General features: G+C 38.9%; 1 protein-coding gene and 1 long non-coding RNA gene across 3 annotated transcripts; one reads left to right on the forward strand and one right to left on the reverse strand.

Moving 5' to 3' along the window:
• The first annotated feature begins 233 nt into the window (after positions 1 to 233).
• On the forward strand, positions 234 to 21,575 carry LOC107677638 (collagen alpha-3(IX) chain-like). 2 transcript variants are annotated; one of them, XM_016472623.1, is made up of 32 exons: positions 234 to 330; positions 830 to 892; positions 1,473 to 1,508; positions 1,852 to 1,923; positions 2,166 to 2,219; positions 4,658 to 4,693; positions 4,929 to 4,952; positions 5,138 to 5,191; positions 5,546 to 5,599; positions 5,693 to 5,734; positions 7,213 to 7,269; positions 7,579 to 7,632; positions 7,712 to 7,765; positions 8,256 to 8,309; positions 8,421 to 8,474; positions 8,593 to 8,646; positions 8,751 to 8,804; positions 8,883 to 8,936; positions 9,013 to 9,066; positions 9,327 to 9,371; positions 12,633 to 12,686; positions 13,200 to 13,253; positions 13,608 to 13,661; positions 13,909 to 13,980; positions 14,328 to 14,363; positions 14,468 to 14,512; positions 14,601 to 14,633; positions 18,519 to 18,665; positions 18,751 to 18,805; positions 18,891 to 19,073; positions 20,104 to 20,181; positions 20,727 to 21,575. In XM_016472623.1, exons 1-32 carry the CDS (start codon positions 265 to 267, stop codon positions 20,912 to 20,914), a joined length of 2,034 nt encoding a protein of 677 aa, XP_016328109.1. In that variant the 5' UTR covers positions 234 to 264; the 3' UTR covers positions 20,915 to 21,575. The 2 variants fall into 2 exon arrangements, with proteins under 2 accessions (XP_016328109.1, XP_016328110.1); XM_016472624.1 differs by lacking the exons at positions 234 to 330; positions 830 to 892; positions 1,473 to 1,508 and having other exon boundaries at positions 4,934 to 4,952.
• Positions 1,199 to 22,217, reverse strand: LOC107677639 (uncharacterized). Its single transcript, XR_001632869.1, has 3 exons — positions 22,207 to 22,217; positions 19,409 to 19,415; positions 1,199 to 1,265 (listed from the first exon to the last, which is right to left on the reverse strand). It is a non-coding gene; the product is annotated as an uncharacterized LOC107677639 (long non-coding RNA).
• Between the last annotated feature and the right edge of the window lie 24 nt (positions 22,218 to 22,241).

The raw sequence follows: 22,241 nt of genomic DNA on the forward strand, positions 1-22,241 counted from the left end.
GTTGCATTGCATCGCGCCGCGTAAACATAAAGAAAAAATGAAATTGCATCATATGACCCCTTTAAACAAGTAAACTTTATATTCATATTCATAATCAAAGGGGCAGGTGAGAGCAGAAGATTTCAAAAGTCCGAAAATAAGGGCCACCCTACTGTACTGAGCTGATGACCGCCCCCTCCGCCGGACCCCGCGCTGCCCCTTTATCTGCAATCATACTGAGAGTCGTCCAGCACAGGGCACAGGACTGCGGGGAGCACAGGAGCCATGGCCGTGTTCTCAGCGCTTCATTTACTCTTTCTGTTCCAGCTGCTAACATCGTCTCTCGCTCAGGTAAGAGAAAAGAGAAAAACGCTTTGTGGACTGATTGTAATGTGTATGTTGCAAAAGACTACCTGACGCTGAAAATGACTTTTGTTGGTGTCACTTCAAGTGGACGTCAGATATCTTTTTTTATTTTTTTTACATGAATAAATATGTTAATATTGATGTTACAATATGAAAAGGAAAAAAATCCGCTTACCTTACAGAACATTTTTTCTCAGTGTAATGTGATCGTCGCACAATGGCATGTTTGTGAGATCTTTGCGCACTCATTTCACTTCAGTTGTGTTCTTCATGTTGGTCTTTTTCTGTCTGATTATTGAAAAATTCCATGCAAATCACATTGTGACTAGTTAATTTTGATTTATGAACACATTTAATTCTAGCTTCACTCAGAAACGTTTGAGACATTTTGAGCTGAGAACAGACCTGAGGGATTTCTGTTATTCACATTGATTTCTTTATTTGATTATTCTCCTTCTTGATTTCGTGTTGTTTGTGTCTATAGCAAAGGCCGGGTCCTCGGGGTGCAGCTGGAGCGCCAGGGCCGCCGGGGAAAGATGGCATTGACGTGAGTTCCAGCTTCATGTGTTCATCTATTAGCCTATATATACACATATGTTTTTATATTCCGTTTCCTTTGTCTGTGTGTGTTTGATACACATTTAGATTAAAATTCACAAATATGACTGAACAGATTTTCATTCTGTGAACTAAAAAAAATCTCATCAATAATCTAAAACGTTCATGTAAATGACCTTCGTTATATTGCAAGTGTGAACTGTAATGTTTTGGCTGTTTTAGGCATGCTGTAAATGGTAAAGGAAAAACTCTCAGGAATTTACGCGTGTAAACGATGAAAGCAGTGAATGTTTCCTCAGTAAACGAAAATCTGCTTAGTGCGAGCAGCAGAGGTGCAGTGACAGAGAGCCCATTCATTCAGCCTCAAATCAAACACAAGCATCTAACGTTCCCCAGCCCCGCTCTCAGCCTCGCCACACTCTCTCTCACAGCAGCTCTGCATGCAGATGGTGAACAGCACAACCTTTTGTAACACAAAGTTTGTTTGATGAATGCATGATCCCTGTGGACTGCTGTCTAATCATGTATATGTCTAACATTGAGAAAGTCAGTGATTGTTATCTGTGCAGGGTAAACCTGGCCCTGCCGGACTTCCTGGTAAGCCTGTGAGTATCTCTGGATGTGCTGCCTGTAAAATACTTTAAAGCACTGATTTTGCAAGTTTACTTTGCTTGTGTATTTAACGTGCATCACAATGCTAAAGATATTCATCCATATCTCTGATGATTGTTCAGACGATGCTTCTCTATCTAGATTTTGAATAAATAATGAGCTAGAGCAGGGCAACATAGACCACGAGTCGAGTGTCATGTTTTAACCCCGTCCAGCTGCTTACGTTATTCCCTTCCCTAAAGCTTTTTTTCAAGCTGGTTTGTTAGATGCAATAAATAACATGTAAACACAGAATCGATACACTAATGATATTGTCAAATTCTCTTCTGACTGCAGGGGCTGAAAGGTAAAGCAGGTAAATCTGGGGCCGCAGGAAGCCTGGGACTGCCTGGCCTCCCCGGTGTGGATGTAAGTCACAAAGAAACAGCAGCATTTTCAGTGCCACACACACTCACACACACACACAGACAGACAGACACACACACACACACACACACTCAGACACACACACACATACGCACGCACTCACGCACGCATGCTCACACTCACACGCACGCACACACACACACACACAGACTTTTTTCTTTTATTTATAGAAAGGAAATCATATAAACACTAAACAGAATTCATGAAAATGCCCTGTTCTGCAGGGTTTGACCGGTCCGGACGGTCCAGCTGGCAAGGATGGACCATCAGGAGCAGCAGTAAGTGACTCTCAGTTTGTTTGAGTTGAGTTGAGTTGTCGAGTCACATAACATCATAACATATTAAGGATGAATATGTACCACACACTTTTCTGTTTCTGTGATTAAAAATGTCTAAGCTCATCTACAGTAGTGAATGTATATCATATTACCTAATAAAACTACTAATAACTCTTGTAGCTTTGATTGTCAAATGTGTTGTGGCCTGAGCACAGTGTGCAGCCGCGAGCAGTTTTAATGAGGATCAGCTGACTGTAGATGAATCGGTAGTTTTCTCTAATCCAGCCTGGAATGTGAAGTCGTCCCAGCACAGCTTTTCTGTTCATTAGTTTCCTGGAATCAGCAGAAATCACTGTAATTCTGTGAGGCTGATGGACTGAGCTCTGGGTGCTTTGGGACGTTCATGTGATGTCTTATAACAGTGTGTTTAATGCATGAACTGTTTGACAGCAATAGAATGCTACATACTGTAGTTGTCAAATTAACCTGATTTTGCTGCAGTTCATTGAGGGGCGCACTGTTCAGACATTTCAGAAATAAATGCTATTATTTGTATTATCAGTCCGATTTTGGGTAGTACCTTTTTATATTGTTCTAATCAAAAATCATGATTTTCAGTTAAGCCTGTTTTGTTCAGTTTGGATAAAACATATTTATTTATGTTAGTAAATAACAGAAAATATGATGCATATTTAATTTTTTTCATAAATATAAAATGAAAATTGAACTTTCATATTACAGCTTATTTAGGTTTTGTTTATGGTGATGTTTGTAAAAAGCCAAATATATTATATTGACCTACACTGGATTACATTTTGGCTTATGTCTAAAGAAAATATATTGTAAAAATATATATAATAAGTACATATGAAATATATTTTAAATATGGCACGCTCACTGTAATAATACTCAAACAATGTAATTCTTCCAAATGTGCAATCTACTAGATTACGTTATGTAGGGCGAAAGTGAACCAATCAAGTACTTGAAAATGATTTTTGATGTTGACATAACTGAAACTGTAGCATGCTTTGCATGGGACGTAGTGTAAAAAATGAAACTAAGTATAGTTTTGTGCTTTTGAGCAAGATGGGAAAAGTGGGAGAGTTTTGTGTTGAGTTATGTTGGGAGTTAGAAGAGTTTCAGCTCCTCTGGGTTAGCACTGCGCTGAAGACAGACACATGAAGAGTGCTGCTTTAAGAAGCAGACTTACAGTGCGTCTGAAATAGCGTAATACATTTGAATTTGATCTTACTTCGCAGCTGTTCAAGAAGTATCTTCTATATAGTATGAATGACATTCGGACGTACTACATCTGTCATGTTGTCATTGTCAAGTTTCATACAAAATATGCAAAGTTTTAATAATTTTAACAAAATTAGAAGGATCATAAAAATTGCATGTTATTTTTATTTAGTACTGTCCTGAATAAGCGTTTTCACATAACAGATGTTTACATAATCCACATGACAAAATAACTGAATTTAAAAACATTTCCCCATTCAAAAATGTACGTACCCTTGCATCTGAACTGTGTGTGGTTAGTTACCTGGATGATCCACGACTGTTTTCATGCTTTGTGATGGTTGTTCATGAGTCCTTGTTTGTCCTGAGCAGTCCTGCTGTTCTTCAGAAAAACCCCCAGCTCCTGCACATTCTCAGGTTTTCCAGCGTCTTCTGCATATCTGAACCCTTTCCAGCAGTGACTGTATGATTTTGAGATCCATCTTTTCACACTGAGGGCAGTTGAGGGACTCATGCACAACTATTACAGAAGATGAAAACATTTACTGATGCTCCAGAAGGAAACAGTGCATTAGTGGGGGTGTCAACTTTTTAAAGTGTGTATTTTGTAATCTGTAGCGAAATACATTTTAAAAGTAACCGTGCCAACCCAGTATATAGTAAGAAGTATTCGATTTTGGACGCAGCGTTACAATTTAATATGCTAATTAAGAGCGATTGCTCACTAACAATTAGTTATTTAGCACTATCTTATAATAGTGCTATAACAGGAAATATGTATGAAACTGAGTGAATAAATGAATGAAACCACAGAAAATCACTTTGAGACTCTTCCTTTAGTCACTTCAAAATAACTGAAAAAAGTCAATGATCCGACATTTCAATTATGTATGTTTAAAAATCGTTTTACTTTGTCTGTTTTTATCTTTAGAAAAATAATTATTTTGATGAAAATCAAATCAGAATTTAAGGTTTAAACTAAACCATAGAAAAAACGAATGCATGACAAACTGAAGTATTTTTTAGTAAGATTGTTGGTGATCAGCTGTGTGGTGTTGAATGATGGAGGTCAGAGAGAACATAGTCTTCACAACACAGCCCTGATGCACTTACTCTTTCCCAGCTTGCCAGCTCAGGCTTTTATTTAGCATATTATTGTGAACTCAGAACATTATTGTGTGTGTGTGTTGTAGGGTGACCCAGGACCTCCCGGACCGGACGGACCCCCTGTAGGTGCCAAGCATCAGTAAATCCACAGTAAACACGGTCATATGACATTTCATCCTGTTTCCAACAGCACAGGACCAAAAGATGCTCTCCAGCTCAAACCCACACCATACTTTTCTCTGATTCATACAGACCACCGTCATTACTTACATTCACAAATCATCTGTACAGCAAGAGTGCCGTATCATGATGTAATGTCAGGCAGTGACTTAGGTTCTCTTCTCTTGTCTTCCTCAGGGCAGAGGCAGACCAGGAGCTCTGGTGAGTACAACCCGTCCAAAACCAGAATCAGAGGAAAACACTCCTGCTGTCACAGGCATTAGCTATGAGTTCAGATGCGTTTATTTGCACTGGCTCTTGGTTGGCTTATGATAATTTATTATCCAGTGAGGACACTCGGCAAAAGAAAGTGTGTATTTGCATTTCTGTGTGTTTTCTGATGTCAGGGTCTTGCTGGAGCTAATGGACTTCCAGGTGGAGCAGGACCTCAGGGTCCGCCGGTGAGTGGCTTTTTACAGCAAAAATAGCAAAGACGTTTATGTTGCTGGTCATGTGTTAGTGATCAAACATAGATATACTTTGAGAAAAAAACTAATACAGGTTGCTATCTGCACTGCACAAATGAAAAACAGCATTTTGGCCGTGAAGAGCTACAGTAAGCAGAGCACAGAGACGAGCAGATGAAACATGCTGCACATAACAGTTGTGTCAGACAGGCTGATGTTTGATTGTGAATCCTGTGGACCTCTCTCTTCAGTCCACTGAGAGTAAACACACACATAGATGTGTATTTTAGCAGCAAAGCTCATGGGCGAGTGTTGTGCTGAGTGGCTCTGGTTTGTGTGCTGGTTTAGGGGCCCGAGGGTCTTCCAGGACTCCCTGGTCTTCCAGGCACAGATGGACCTCCTGTAAGTACCTGCACACAAGCACTCAAACTGCAAAAACACATTTATTTCATTCAATTAATTCAGTTTCATGTATACTTCTTCCTCTTCTTTTAGGGACTCCCAGGAACTCTTCCTGAAGGCAGTGGAGATCTGCTGGTACGTTACGATGATTTACCACTTTAGCATGAAAATTACTGTAATGTACTACAATACTACACTGAAAAAAAATTATACTTTGTACAAACTATAAAACAAACAGACACTTAAATTGGTTACAGCCAAATGTATTAGTTTTATCATTATTATTATTATGGTTTGGTTCAAACATTCATTTTGATTTAATATTAATCAAAATTATTTATTCTCAAAGACAAAAGACAACATAAAAAGATTATTTATTATAAAATTGTTGGATTTACATTATTCAATCATCCACATCAGATATTGAATTAAGTTATTCTGAATTGAGCAAATGTCTCAAAATGATTTTATATGGTTCACCTATGGTTTATATGGTTCAGTTACATTAATTAAGAGCAAAGAAATCAAGTTTAGAAGAGAAGAACAGTTTCGTTTTGTAGACCAGACATGATTGATTGGATAATCTGTCAATCAATATTTTTTTCAGTGTAGCAGACTTTATTTTTTTAGACATAACCCGGTGTTACTGAATGTAGGTCAATATAATATATGTAGGTCTATATATATATTGTGCTTTCTCTTCTAAACTTTTTACAGCTTGATTTCACTTAAACAAAAGCTAAATAAGATATAATAAAGTCGAATCTTCAATTAAGATAAAAAATAGTTAGTCAATGTTTAATTTAGTTTACTTACAAAAAAAAAAAAAAAAGGGGGAAGTCGTGGCCTAATGGTTAGAGAGTCGGACTCATAACCCAAAGGTTGCGGGTTCGAGTCTCGTACCGGCAGGGATTGTAGGTGGGGGGAGTGAATGTACAGCGCTCTCTCCCACCTTCAATACCACGACTGAGGTGCCCTTGAGCAAGGCACCGAACCCCCAACTGCTCCCCGGGCGCCGCAGCATAAATGGCTGCCCACTGCTCCGGGTGTGTGTTCACGGTGTGTGTGTGTTCACTGCTGTGTGTGTGCACTTTGGATGGGATAAATGCAGAGCACTAATTCCAAGTATGGGTCACCATACTTGGCCACATGTCACGTTATGTTACAACTTTGACAAATTTGAATGTTTACTGTGATGTTGTGTTCTGCTATTTAAACCAAATGATTTCTTTTCATTTATTTGATGGGGAGTGTTATTTGCCTTTAGACAAACTGAAGTAAACAGCTTTAAATGAAAATCATGATTTTTGATCAGATACTTGAAATAAATGACATGGTCCTTTCACTGTATTTTTCAGCGCATGTATACAGCATAGACATCCATCTTTACATCTATGGTACTTGTAATGTGTAGAGAGGTCTGTTGTAAGTGTAATTCCATTTTCAACTCGGATTATTTTTAAATCGGATGATCATAAAGCTAACGCTCACCTCAAAACTCCTATGACTATGGCATCTGAAGAGCATGTGGTTGTGCTATCAGGGAGGATAAATCGTCAGCGGTCTTGTTGTTCTCTGCATGCAGACTGATTGCATGATTGTGTTGTTTGCAGTGTCCGGCCATCTGTCCTCCGGGTCCTCCTGGACCGCCGGGAATGCCTGGATTCAAGGTACCTGACCTCAACAACACGACATAGAGCAGCTTTAACACCCAACTGACTCGAGCTGAATTAGCAGTTTTGTAGAATTACTTGTAGCTGAATTGAACTTTTTCAAACTGATGAACTGAACCAACACTGAACTCATTTGAGCTGAATAATGACACTATTGTCTTCTGGATCTGCTTTACAGCAGAATCTGAACTGTGTCCATCGTTGAGTTTCCATAATTCACACAATCTGTATTGTATTATTCAATTCACAAAAAAATATTACAAAAGATATCACAATCTGTGGTTCTGCCTCTGTGTTTTGGTTTAGGGTCATACAGGGCATAAAGGGAGTAAGGGAGAGCTGGGGAAAGACGGAGAGAAGGTGAGATCAGACTGAAATGAAGCTGAAGCAGAGAGCAGCTTGTCTGTAATGTGTTTGTGTGTCTGTCTCTTCCCATCAGGGTGATCAGGGCCCGCCGGGGCCGCCGGGAATCCCAGGGACAGTGGGTTTACAGGTGCGACTGATTACCTCAGCTAGACATGCTGCAACACCTACAGGCCTGCAAACATTTCTCTTAGAATTTACTTGTGTTTTGGGCAAGGTTGCTCTCTCTCACAAATATGTCATTAATTCCTTTTTAGTTAAAGGAAATCAAGAAATAAAGGATTTAAAGACAATAAAGCAAAACAAACTCAGCGTCTGTGGCCCTGGTCTGAGGACCGGCTGCTACACCTGGTACTTTACTTCTCGTTTCTTTCTTTAATAAAATGGAGCACTAGGATGACAATCCCCAGTGTTAAACAGTTGTTTAGAAGAACTGAACAGGATAGAATAGAGTGGAATAGAATAGAATTGATCAAAAGTGACACATTCTATTCAAACATGAACAATAAAACACATTGTACTGTATGTTGTGGGAAACACAAATATCATGTCCAAATTTTAGTAGCTTGTTTTTTCTCTTCTTCTTCCATTGATGTTTTGTGTGTAATGGTGTGTTAAAGGGCTCTCGAGGGCTGAGAGGACTGCAGGGGCTGGTGGGAGCAGTAGGAGACAGAGTAAGACCTCAAGAACATCACACCACACACATCTTACTGAAATAGATGCAAGCATATGCCGAGTGCAGACAGCTGTGCCCTTCATGGTTTGCATCTACTCTGTATCTGTAGGGATTGCCGGGCTTCAGAGGAAAACCTGGAATTGCTGGCATCATTGGAAAAACTGTGAGTGTTTCATCACTCCTTTGCACATTAAAGTTTGCACATGTTTTTTCTTTAATGTGTGTTTCTGTTAATAAATAATAAAATCAAAAAACGTTTGATATGTGTATCTTCTGAATAGGGTGATGCTGGTGAGAAAGGACCGCAAGGTTTCAAAGGCCCCAAAGGAGAGATAGTAAGCACATTACTTGCTAGATACAGTTTCTTGTAAGCCCTTCATACTTATTTCAGTGTAACATCAGCGTGATTGTGATATTGTGGATGTCATCCTCTGAATAGGGGAAAATAGGCCCCAAGGGACTCCCTGGAGGTGCAGGACCTAAAGGAGAACCGGTGAGGAACTGTGTGATTTGCTGACTCTTATGATGAGCGTTAGATTAGCCCATAATAATGCCTTGTGTGGAACCGCAGGGCATCCCGGGCAGGGACGGGAAGGATGGCACTCAAGGATTAGACGGTGAAAAGGTAATCAGCCGCTTGTTTTGAGACACGTCTAGGCCTTATTTCTCGAGATGCTGATGCTGTGTGCTTGTGTTGACAGGGAGATGCTGGGAGACCTGGTGTCCCTGGTGAGAAAGGCCCTAACGGTCTGCCTGTACGTATTGCCGTTAATTACACTGTTCAGATGATGAGCACAAAGATTAAATATTAATAAGAAGTGGTTTGATAATGTGATTTTTGCCTTTCATCTCTGCTTGTTTTTTATCTGCAAAGTTTTCATTCAGGAAATCATCTGGTTGTTCTGTTTAATAATCTTTTTTTGAGTGCTTTATTACTTTTTAGTAGCTTTGTTTGCTGGGATTTGTATCATTGTGCAACTCTCAACAAGTGTAAATCTCTCTGTGTGTAATTCAGGGTTTGCCAGGAAAAGCTGGTGCCAAAGGTGCCAAAGGAGGAGTTGTAAGTATATTGATCTATTTGCAACTTACATGAGAGCTGTATTATGAGTGAAATAGTTTCAGATAAGAGAGACATACAAAATGTCATCACATTTGTTATCATGATTCCATAATATTTTTTTTAGACGTGTAAAGTGTACGTTTTTGAGATTAGGCATCCTCTATGAGATTGTATAAACTCAGTGTGGTCACTGTTCACACAGAATGAATTTTCACATTGTTTCTCTATGTACACTTGCACTAGATGAATGTGTGAGTTAAAAGAAGCAAGTTTTTTTTTTTCATTCCACTACTCTGCATCTCTCTTTTAAATAAAAAAATGTGTTTTTATGTGAAATATGGAATTTATGTGGAATTTAAAAAAACGTCCTGATTCATTGGTCTCTGTGTAAATATTTTTAAGCATAAATTTAAACATATTTTAGGATGTACAGTATATTATCAGTGCTGAATGAACTTTATTTTTTTAAATGAAACATGCAAATCTTAGTTGTAACTTAAAATGCAACTTATTTACATATTAAGATGTTATTTGTCATTGGCATTAGCACAGTCTTTGCTAATAGAGTCAGTGTAGTGTTTTTCTGGTCATGTGCTCTACTCTTCAGCACAGTGGTTACTAGTGCTGTGTTCAAAATATCGATACGACGATGTATCGTCACAGAGATTTGACGATATGAGTATCGATACAGCTGGCCCTGTATCGATATTGTGGAACGTGTGCAGCAGTGGACCGCGCTTAATTTGTTTAAAATTTTACAACGTTTAAAATAGAGTAGAAAAGTGCGAGGTTTCTAAAAAAGAATGAATAGAGCATATATAGGCTACAACAAGGTTTAATCTGGCCGCAGAGGAACCGACACAGAGAGAGAGAGAGAGAGAGGCTGTGTATGTATGATTTACCACCATTTTGCCGCGTTTCTCTATTAACAATGAAGCTGTGGCTTTAATTGCTTTAGAAACAATGATGCTACCAGATCCTTGTTGAGAAAGATAATACAAAAAAATGTCGTGTACACTGCCACGCGAAACGACGCGCGCACTCAAAGCGAACTTCTGCCAAAAATATTTGCCGCACGCACTCAAAGCGAGCTTGCGGACGCGTCAAGTATAAACCAGCCTTAAATCAGCCTTGAGCGCGTGTGCGTTAGATACAGTGCAGACAGCGAGTTAGTTTAGAACTCTTCTAATTTTTTTTTTAATTGTAGAGAGTGATTGCATTTAAATGTTCAGTTATTTTTGTTAGAAGAAAAAAGTTATTAAACCTGTTATACTGTATTATGACAGCACTTTTTTTTAAACTAAATTTCAATACCGTGATAATACCGTATACCGTGATAAAAGTATTAGCAATTAATTGCAACATGAAAATTTGATACCGGCATATCCCTAGTACATTACAATATAAATTTATTAGAACGAGTACATTATTATTTATGGGCTTAAAAACAAGATGCAAACAATCAGAATATTGTACCTGGTGGGGAGTGCCCAATGTAAACATGAAACATATGCTATTACCTATATTGTACTGTGGTACAGTTATGGAGGCCCTTCATAATGCAGAGGTCAGCTGCCTGCTTCTAAATTCTGCTGAGGTGAAATTCAGTGCAGTCATGTATCATGATACGTATCGTATCGTGGTCTCTGTACCGTGATACGTATCGTATCGTGACTTTGCTGGTGATACACAGCCCTAATGGTTACCATAAAAACTTCAACATAACAGAAACTTTTTAAAATGTCAAACATAACAGCATTAAACACTAACAGGACTTTGCCTTCACTAAAAAACACATAAAATAACACTTAATTTCAACATTTACTCTCCTTATCCAGCCATATGCAAAGCATGATGGGAACTAGAAATCCACTACCCAATTTCCAAAGTTCCCATTTTACAAGAGTTACTACTTCTTTTTAAAGAACTTCAGTTAACAGAAATTTGAGTTTAAATTGCACACAATATTAAGTTAATGTAATGGTCAACTGAACTCTGAATGATGTTTGAAACTTAAAAGGTTTAATTAAATTATTAACCATGCATTTATTTAAGTTGTGGTATCAGGTCCCCTGAATCATTTTTAGAGTGTGTTGTTAAGATACTTCTTGGAGTCAAGTGTGCATCCAAATATATTCTTTGCACTTAGACCATGATTAGAAAGTGATACCATCCACTGTTTCTTAGCTTAAATTTGTATAATTAAGTTCAGATAACTCCTGAACAATGCTTTCATGTCATCTGAGTAGCTTAACTTTTAAGCACTAAAAGACCTCCGGTGCTTCTCCATTCCTTATTACTACGTCCTCGTTTCCACTCCTTGTGTTCTAGCTCCTTGTGTTTCTAGCTCCTTGTGTTTCTAGCTCCTTGTGTTCTAGCTCCTTGTGTTCTAGCTCCTTGAGTTCTAGCTCCTTGAGTTCTAGCTCCTTGTGTTCAAGCTCCTTGTGTTTCTAGCCCCTTCTGTTCTAGCCCCTTGAGTTCTAGCCCCTTGTGTTCTAGCCCCTTGTGTTCTAACCCCTTGAGTTCTAGCCCCTTGAGTTCTAGCCCCTTGAGTTCTAGCCCCTTGAGTTCTAGCCCCTTGAGTTCTAGCCCCTTGAGTTCTAGCCCCTTGAGTTTCTAGCCCTTGAGTTCTAGCCCCTTGAGTTTCTAGCTCCTTGAGTTCTAGCTCCTTGTGCTCTAGCCCCTTGAGTTCTAGCCCCTTGTGTTTCTAGCTCCTTGAGTTCTAGCCCCTTGTGTTTCTAGCTCCTTGAGTTCTAGCTCCTTGTGTTCTAGCCCCTTGTGCTCTAGCCCCTTGAGTTCTAGCTGCTTGTGTTCTAGCTCCTTGAAGGAACCAGGGGTGGAAGAACTGACGAAAAAAGTATTTGAAGTAGGAATACCGCTGATCACTCATTGTGCAATCAGTTACATTCAAGGCATCTGCCCTTTTGTTGTTGAAGTTTGTTTAGTTAAGAAATTTTAAATAAATGTTTTGTAAACCTCAAAAAAAAAAAAAAAACATGAAGAGGAATGTGAATTTATGCTTCAGTGTTTCCTAGTACAAGCTTCCTCCGGATGGACAATTTAGGAAATGATAAGCACCTCTGGAGAGAGGCTTCTGTTAGCATCTGCTAAGCAGAGGCATACTGCTCATGGTACTTTCAGCTAAAAATGACAGCCATCCCATCTTTTTTCATTATTGGTCTGGTGTTTCTGACTGTAAGATGGTCTGAGGTCTCTTTTAACCTGAATTGGTGAATAATGCAAGAATCCTTCTCCGTTCAGGGCAGTCCAGGAGAGATGGGAGAAGCAGGACCGTCTGGAGAGCCAGGTATACCTGTATGTATCTGACTCATGACCAGATATGAACCATTTCTGACAGCTGTAGTGTAGTAATGCATGCTGTAAGATCATTCAGATTCTCAGCCAGTGTTACTGCACTGCCAACTTCTGTGACTGCACAATACATACAGGTCATTTAGTAGAATCCTATGAGGTTACTGCTACATGCTCTGATGGTCGCCGTGATTTTGCCAAGTACAACATGTTCCTGGATCAACATTACTGTCTAAAAATATAGACTAAACCCAATCCCTACCCCTAAACCTAACTCTACCCATAATTTATTCCTAAAATCAGTGTGAAATGATAGCTGATTACCAAGGGTGTAGAAGCACCTAACCCTGACCGTAAGCCTAAAACAGACATTTCCTGAAAAGTTATCCCTCAATTCTGATTGGTTAATTGGAATGTTGTTGCAGGATCAACAAGGATGTTGATCCAGGAACATGTTGTACATCACGGTCACCATGCTCTGATGTACATCGTGTCTAAACGTGACTCCTCCCACAGGGTGAGATTGGCATCCCTGGAGAGAGAGGAGAGGCTGGACCCAGAGGTGTGGCTGTAAGTAAAAACAAAGCCAACATCAGAGACAACATTAGATGCTGATTAAAAACGGCTGAGCAAGATTCATTTGAAGTTATAGAGTTCATAGAGGTCAGCTGTGTGTTTCAGCTGAGTTATGTTTTTGTCAACATAAAACCACGTGAAAAATCCCCATTTTCCTTTTTCTGAATTAATTGTTTGAGGTCAGGTTCTAAGACTGACTCGTAACATATAATAGTGCCGTATTAGACTGGGTCATGCTCATCTGAACAGAAGGTCAGACAGCTGGTCCTGAGAGATGAGGATGTTATGTGCTGCAGTCAGGAGAGCTCCAGGATTTGTGGTTGTTCACTGTATGTGCTTGCTTAACAGGGTGGCATTGGACTAGCTGGAAACCCTGGACCACAAGGTGTTAAAGGATTCCAGGTGAGTTGCATTATGGGTTCATGTCAAGTGCCACAACAGAAAAACTCTGATAATCGAAACGTGAAACATGCCTCATATTCCATGTGTTCTGAAGGTTCTGAAGCATAGGGTTTGGTGACAGTAAATGTCATTTATTATTTGGCAAAAGTCATGACCGTTGCTCTGAGGGCTGAGCGCTTGGGAGCAGTAGTTGTGTGTCATCTGATCCATGGTTTATGAAATGTATTCATTTTGTGTTTCCATGCAGGGTATTAAAGGAGCTTTAGGTGATCCAGGTCTGCCTGGTCCTACTGGAATCAGAGGCGGCTTTGGTGAGCGGGTGAGTGACACACATCTGTCTGTCTCTCTACTGATGTTAGAAGTATTCAGCCTGTGTAAAACGATTTTATTTTCTTCTTTTTTTTTAAATCAGAGTTTTCCCATGAGCTTTCCTTTTCTAAAAACAAAGACACATACATACACAGATGCATACAGACAAACAAATTCAGATATATTATTTAGTTTTGTTTAATCACAGACGCAGTAAAGAGCATAGCTCATATTTCAGTAGACATCTAGAGGTCCTGGTGACCTCACTGTCCAGAGCTCTTGCCACAGAACAAAGCCTATGTGTATCACACACACAACACTCCTCTCTCTCTCTCTCTCTCTCTCTCTCTCTCTCAGGGTCCAGTTGGAGCTGGAGGGCCTAACGGAGACATGGTATGAGGCATATCTACTGTATGATGGAAAAAAAAAAAACATGAAGAGAAAACAATCTATTTGTATGCATGTTTGCATATGGTGCCGTGTGCTTCTGTGTTTAGGGAGTTGCTGGAAGTGATGGTTTACCGGGGGAGAACGGGGAGCCGGTACGTAACACTGTTCACTTGCCACATGCAGCTCAATGTCTGATAGTCCTCTGATTTCTGACACAGCCTCTGTTTCCTCTTACTTCAGGGTCATTACGGTCCCGTCGGACAGAAAGGAGAGGTGAGATCTCATTTCATTTTATTGCATTTTCCTGTTTTTATGCTATTCTAACAATTTTGTCAAAGTAAATATTTAAAGGTCTTTTTTTTTTTTTTACTTCAAAACCAGTGTATAATGATTCCCATTATATAATATTTTTTTCCCAAAATGATATATTTTGATACATTTAATTGACAATGCAATTATTAACATTATTTCCATGTTACCACATTCAACAGTCTTGGTAAATGTATGTTGCTATAGATCAAAGAAAACAGAGTGATGTTTGGATAGAATACTACCTAATACACCACACAGTATACAATCTAGACTGCCTAAAACTTAAATTAATTATTAAGTGAAACTGCATTATACAGTGGTAAGTCTTTCAAACTGTCCCATGATACATAGTTATCATTACCTAATCATGTCTGACTGAGTATTCTTGTAAAAATGTTTAATCTAAAATTATTGTAATGTCATCTCTGTAATGTTATTCATCACACTGGAAATGGCAGGCACAAGGCATTGTGGGAAATGTAGTAGTTTGTCCAGGTATTCTATGCAGAACACGTGCCTGATGTCAGTATGTCATTCCACACAAAACCAATGACAAACAAAGAGCACAGTAACAGAAACACAGGTCAAAGATAGTAACCCATGATGGCAGGATTACACTCTGAAGAGTTATAAATGGCTTTTAAAGATGTGTCCACGCAAATGATCTGCATAAGATTTTAGACTCCAGATTCCTGCATGTGGGCAAGTACCCGACAAGTGAGCCGACAGTGTCTGATAAAACTGCTGGAAAATATTTACCTTGTCATTAGCGGTGCAGTTCAGGAATCAGGCTAACCTATAAGCGAGGGCTCCAGGGAATCAATGGCCAGTCAGGGGTGTTTAAGTTGGACAGATTCCACTCATCACTCAAAATGCTGGAGGTTTTGTTAATAGCTGAGTTCTAATCAACACGCTCACCAATCCTCTCATTGTAACAAAGCAGTGAACACAATGTAAATAAGAGATGAATTGTGCAGTGCAGAGCTTCATTTATTATACTGAAGTGAGTGACAGATTTTAGTGATTAGAAGGGGAGCGCTTATTGCATTCTTTCTTATAAATAACAAAATAATAAAATGTTTAGTTCTAAATGATTTACATTAGATGTTAGGTATATACTATACATTATTCATTCACATGGCAATGAATGTCTCACAACAGAGATTAAAAAAAACAAATCCAGCAGCGACACTTGTAGTGAAGAGAACATTGAATTAAAAATGCCATTTGGCTTGAGAGCTTTCCTCAGGGAACACAGCAAGCACAATGCATGGACATTTAAAAATCATATTCATATTAAGTTACTCATTCAATCTCAGGAAACTGCTGGCAAGTTCCACTCACAACATCACATTTCATTTTAGAAAGTAATTACTGTTAAAACGCCATCAGGTTGACTAATTAATTTCTGAATTCTGCAATTTGCTTAGGGCCCCAAATCACTAAGTCCACCCCTGGGTAGCCCAGTTCAGAAACCACTGATAGCTTGCCAGCTGCTTTCAAATGTGCCATGTTTGTGTTTACACTGTGAAGTTTTACATTTACAATGAAATAGGCAATCACAGAAATGTCTGTTGAGCACTAAACAGAATCAGAGTCCAGTCAGAGGTATTAACATGCAGTGAAACTACTCAATCAATAAATAAAACTGACATTGCTGTATTTTGCTTTTCTGCTAAATACTGTATATTGTGATATAAACAATACACTCATTTTTAACAGATTTGAATAGCTACGTATATTTAAAAAGTATGAATCATTTTAGAGTTAGTGGGGTAATTTTGTTAGGGAGTGCATCTATATAGAAAATAAAAATAATAAACAGCTAAAAAATGTATTTAAAAAATAACAAAAATAAAATTGTAGTTGTCATGATTTTATTGTTAAATAATGGTTATAATATTGAGATTATTGTGATATTATGAAATAAAAACAAACTGATAAATATATAGTAATAACAATGTAAAATTACAAAACTAATATTGATGTCTTAAAGGGATAGTTCACCCAAAAATGAAAGTTCTGTCATCATCTACTCATCCTCATTTTGTTCCAAACGTGTGTTTCTTTCTTCTGCAGAACATAAAATAAGATATTTTGAAGAACGTTGGTAACCAAACAGCTGCTGGTAGCCACTGACTTCCATAGTATGGACCAAAAATACTATGGAAGTCAATGGGTACCGTCAACTGTTTCTTCTTTTGTCCTTGAAAGTTATACAGGTTTGGAACAACTTGAGGGTGAGTAAATGATGATAGAACTTTCATTTTTGGGTGAACTATGCCTTTAATTTCTTCATTTTCAAAGGGTAAACCATCAAGCTTTTATTTTGATGGGTTGCCAACAAAGAAAAAATATTTCGAGTTTCAGAGTGAATTTCAGCTCTGTGTGTTAATGCAGCTCATGATATCAGTGTCTCAGAACAGCTCCATTCACAGTAAATTAACCAACACTCAAACACTGTATCATGAACTACAGGTGTGTAAATGTCGCGCTTGAAACCGGTAAAGCACACAGTATATTTAATTAAATTGCCACCTGTGTGGTCTGACAATCACACTTTTATTTTGATATATCGTTTGATATATGCTGCTAATGCGGGCGTGGTTTGGGTGGCGAACTTTGTCAAATGGGTCGGTTCAAGTATGGAATTAATTGAATGCTGCTATCAGATAACGGTTATCGGTTTGAAAACAGAAGCTACATAGTAGCTACATAGTTTCAATCATGAATAAACCTTTAGCATGGTAATGGATATGGGAACTCAGTGTATTTGTTACTTGCTACTGCTAAGACACAGGTTTCTGGGCCACCTGAACAGCATATTGACTCGGGCCCCCGTGTTTCGGTCAAAATCACATTTTTGTCCCCCCCTCGGTAGAAATCGTCTTTGGGCCACATTTACACATATGTAAATGCCCTGTAAGCAGATCTAGACAAGTGGTGCTGGGGAGGAAGTGGGTTAAGAGAAAAATTCTTGTTGTAATGAACCAGTTTACAGTAAAACTGGAGTATTTACATGTTAGCATTAAATGGAGCATTACAAGTAGAGAACCTATCTAATCTAGTATTTAAGACAATTGCGAGTAAATTTCAAACCATAATTTTTGTACATTGTGAGAACATTTAGTATCACCAGTTTTGCATGCCTTTGGATTGAGGGGGAAAACCGGGCATCCTGAGGACATCCACACAAACACCACACAGAAAATGTCTCCTGGGACTCGAACCTTCTTCTGTGAGGCAGCAGCGCTACCTAATGAGCCACCCAGAATGACTGTGAATTATTAGCATTTTATCCAGTATATGTAAATATTGTATGCAGCTTGTGAAAAACAGTGCTAAATAAGATCTTTAAAAAAAGATGTTCTTTGTTCTTATTGTAATGTGTTTCCTTATTCATCCATCAGTGAATGTTTGCAGCTTTGGTAATAGTAGTGAGTCCCGTAATTGTCCTTGGTGATAAAAGCTGAAGCTGTTGGGAAGAGATGGAATGTGGAGATGCAAAACCAAAAAATGTGCAAGAAAACACTTTTCAACAGGATAATTTGTGTCACTGCAGTTATTATTGTGTCATGTGGCATGTAATTGAAATTGCTTAATCAGGGCAAAAAAAAAAAACTTTTAAAAATTATCTTGCAGACTCTACAAGGTGTATGCAAACGTATGACCTCAGTTTTACAAAGTAGTTAGGTGAACACAGGCGTGGAAACACAACATAGCTCTTATATCATGTACAGCTGGATTGACTGAAACACTTACAGCATCTGGGACCAAATGCAAAACATTTTATGCTGCTACCTGAGGACAATCAGTTTAATCCGTGTGGTTTTCCCTGTGTCATAGTCCGGTAAGCGTGGGGAGCTGGGAGCCAAAGGAGTTGTAGGACCACAGGGGGAGACCGGAGCCAGAGGCGCACCTGGAAAACCAGGACCGATGGGATTCCAAGGAGAGCAAGGTTTTCCAGGGGTCTCTGGAAAGACTGGTGTTCCTGTAAGCACCTGCCAGACGATGCATGTTGGTACTGCGCTGTAAACACAGAATATTTCTCAGGAGTGCTGTTGTGATTATGTTGCAGGGCAAACTGGCTAGTGAGCAGCACATCAGAGAACTGTGTAGCTCGATGATCGATGGTAAGACCTTTGTTCACCCATAAACGGCATTTATTGATGCAGCTTCACGATGCAGCCTGTAGTGTATTGCTGGTGTTGATCTCAGATCAGATGGCTCAGCTCGCTGCTAACCTGAGAAGACCTCTGGCTCCTGGTGCCGTGGGACGGCCTGGACCAGCCGGGCCTCCAGGGAAGCAAGGAGAGGTTGGATCCATCGGTCACCCTGGAGCCCTTGGCCCGCCGGGTTACAGAGGACTGCCGGGAGATCTCGGTGATCCTGGTCCTCGCGGTGAGAGACTGGTCATGTTGTGCTTTTGTTTTAGCAAATGGTTAAAAGGATAAATGTGTACAATGCAATGTCATTGAGGTTGCTTTCTAGTCAGTTAATGCAGTGCATTTGTTAAGAGTATTAATTATATTAGTTAAGAATATTAATCTTTATGTTAGTTAAATACAACTGTTCATTGTTAGCTCAGATCCATTAAATAATATTAAGGCAACTTTTGATTTTAGGTTGACTTTTTATTGATAGTTCATGTTAACTAATGTAGTTAACATTGTATTGAACAGAACGTTATTATAAAGTGTTTCCTCAGGACAGGCTTTAACTGCTTGAAAGCTCACTCACATTCTATAGGTGCAGAGTATTACAGGTTTTTTTTTTTTTTTACAATTGCTAAGATACATTTTTCAATACTTGGGTAACTTTTTCAAAACTCTTCACGCAGTTCTCCTTACCCAACTTTAGCTTGGCACAGCAGTCAATTATTTCCCATCCAGAACACACTAACACTACCAGAACAGTTCATACATGTCTCAAAAACAAATCGTTCTTTGTCACTCACAAAACAACCTAAAAACACTAACATCACATAGCATTATAACAATGCTTACTTCTGTACTTTTTTTTTTTTTTTTTTACTAAACAAGAATAAATCTTGTCACTGTTGAGAATTCACTGCAGTATTTATGAATTTGCAATGTTTACATTGCAGTACTATATTATTTCTAAGTTTCCTCATTTGTACAGGTACATGTACATGTTTGTGCCTGAGTGAGAAATGAAATCATGTCATTTGAAAGATTTAGTCACTGAGTGTATTTTGTGTCAAAGCAATGATAAATGATCCAGACTGCTGTTGTGCTCACTGTGTGAAGAGTTTTGAGAAACGGGTCCTAGCGAATGAAAAAACTGTTTTTCACTGCTGTGAAAAATGATATTTGCTATTATGTATATGAATCCAGGAAAAATGTTATATTCTAATATGAAATCATATACCGCATTCCGGAATGAATTTGGATGTATCTTAATTCTGCAGGAGATGTGGGCGAGCCAGGTGATAAGGGGCCTGTAGGTAAAGCCATCGAAGGGCCCACAGGAGACCAGGGTGACCCGGGTATGTACAGTCTGTTCATAAGCACATTTAATACCCGCCCCAGTCAACCATTCACACACACACACACACACAAATACATTATCAATGCAGCTTGTCAATGTAAAGTAGCTTATTAAGAAAGAAGAAAACTCGTTTAACACAGCCACGCTGTGTAATCAACATCAAATATTAACTTAAAAAACAGTTCCTAAATTAATAGCGTGCAAAAAATAAGGTAGTTGGGCCAGAGATGGCAGGCAGTACTCTTCCTGACTAAACAACCTGGCATCGATTCCCAAGAACACGCCAGTGGACGTCTGTGACTTCATTAGCTGACGTGAATGTTCAGCTCAAACTAAACTACAATAAATTACAATAAATAACAACAATAAAGTATATGAGCAATCAATCATAAAATGATTTTATGTAACTGTACTGGATCTGTCGGTCTAATTAGACATTTCCCATGAAAGAAACCAGTTTCAGCTGAATAACTGAATAGATGTGGAGTTCTTGTAGTTCTTTTTCAAACATTGTCCTATATCTATCTTCTCTATGGCCACCAGGTCTGCCAGGCGTGCATGGCATCGTCAAAGACGGCCGTGACGGAGCACCTGGAGATCCAGGAGAACCAGGAGAAGCAGGAAGAGCCGGCAGACCAGGACACCAGGGATCACCCGGCATCTGTGACACTTCAGCGTGCCAAGGAGCCGCCGCGGTTCACGGGAAGTCCTCCAACCCTAAGAACCATTAAGAGGAGAACCAGCAGAATTCCCTTTCAGGAATGCTTCTGGAGGAGAAACGGAACAGTGGATGTCAAACCAGCATTTCAGAGCGGAACGAACATTGAGCATCAGAGTGGAACGTACAAGAGGCTTGAAGTACCAACATGTGTAGATACAACAAAAGACTAAATACATCACACCGTGAAACTGGTTGATGCGAAAAATAATTCAGTCCTTGTATTAGAAGTCTTCTTGTACAGCACCCTTTAAAAGTGTAATGGAGCACAACTTTGAGCTTCAAAACCTGACCTCGACAACAGCAAGCAAACAAGCAAACTGCAGGCTTGTTTGAGGCATCAAGAAATGACACCAAAATATTGGATATATTTCTGCAAATTGATTTTCTTTGCCATTTTATTCTTACGTTTACATTTAGTTCTTAAATGTTTAACATTCAAAGTCACTGTTTGAGGAACAAACTTCAAGCATCGATTGAGATGCTTCAGACACACTTACTGTAAAATATGTCATTGGCCATCTGTGGGCTTTATCGACCTTATCCACTAGATAATGGTGCTGTTAAACTATTAAATATGATTTTAAATACTATTTATTATTTCTGAGTTACTGTTGTGTGTACAGTGTTTCTACGGCATGGTATTGTAAGAAAAACTGAATAAAGCCACTTTTCAGTAAATTATTTCTCTTAATAATGCTCATGTCTCTGAACCTTCGTTAGTACACTAATAATAAATACATTAAATATATAATAACGCTTATATAACATACATTAATACAAGAAATGATCATGCCTTTCAAACAAACAAGGCATAAAAATACAAATACACATTGCAACTTCTCTAATTTTTTTAACTATATTACAGTACACTTTCAAAGGGCACTGAGTTTGCTCTGCAGACTTGACAGTTTCCAGTCTCAATGTGTTGTGTCTCGTTCTACACTCGAGCTGGTCTATGACAACAAGCGGTCAGGGACTACTAGCATCATGCAATAAACCCATCAGAAAAACTTTAAATGACAGACTTTGTTTACACATCCACAACTCTGCGCTTCTACACTCTTCAGTCAGCTGTGTGAGGAGGAGTTCTCAGGTTTTGTCGTGTTTCTATAGGGTTCGAGGAGATGTGCCACTGAAACACAGTGCTTTGTAAATCCTGAAACAGTGAATTTCTGCATGTTTATGAGCTGAAATGTAAGAAGTAATATCCCTGCTGGTTCACTGATGGTCAGAGGACTTCAGGAACAGTTTCAAAAGACTCTGTGCCATTCACGAGATAAGAATAATACAATAGTAATACACTGAAATATAACAATATCGAAATAGGTCACAGCAGT

The sequence above is a fragment of the Sinocyclocheilus anshuiensis genome, unplaced genomic scaffold, assembly GCF_001515605.1.
Source record: "Sinocyclocheilus anshuiensis isolate Anshui unplaced genomic scaffold, SAMN03320099.WGS_v1.1 scaffold1061, whole genome shotgun sequence".
Lineage (NCBI taxonomy): Eukaryota > Metazoa > Chordata > Actinopteri > Cypriniformes > Cyprinidae > Sinocyclocheilus > Sinocyclocheilus anshuiensis.

Bases quoted from the DNA above. Each gene is read 5' to 3' on its own strand.
- LOC107677638 (XM_016472623.1), top strand. From the start codon at position 265: ATGGCCGTGTTCTCAGCGCTTCATTTACTCTTTCTGTTCCAGCTGCTA. The intron at 8,805-8,882 runs GTGAGGAACTGT...GTGGAACCGCAG, and splicing joins CAGGACCTAAAGGAGAACCG to GGCATCCCGGGCAGGGACGG. The intron at 13,981-14,327 runs GTGAGTGACACA...TCTCTCTCTCAG, and splicing joins GAGGCGGCTTTGGTGAGCGG to GGTCCAGTTGGAGCTGGAGG.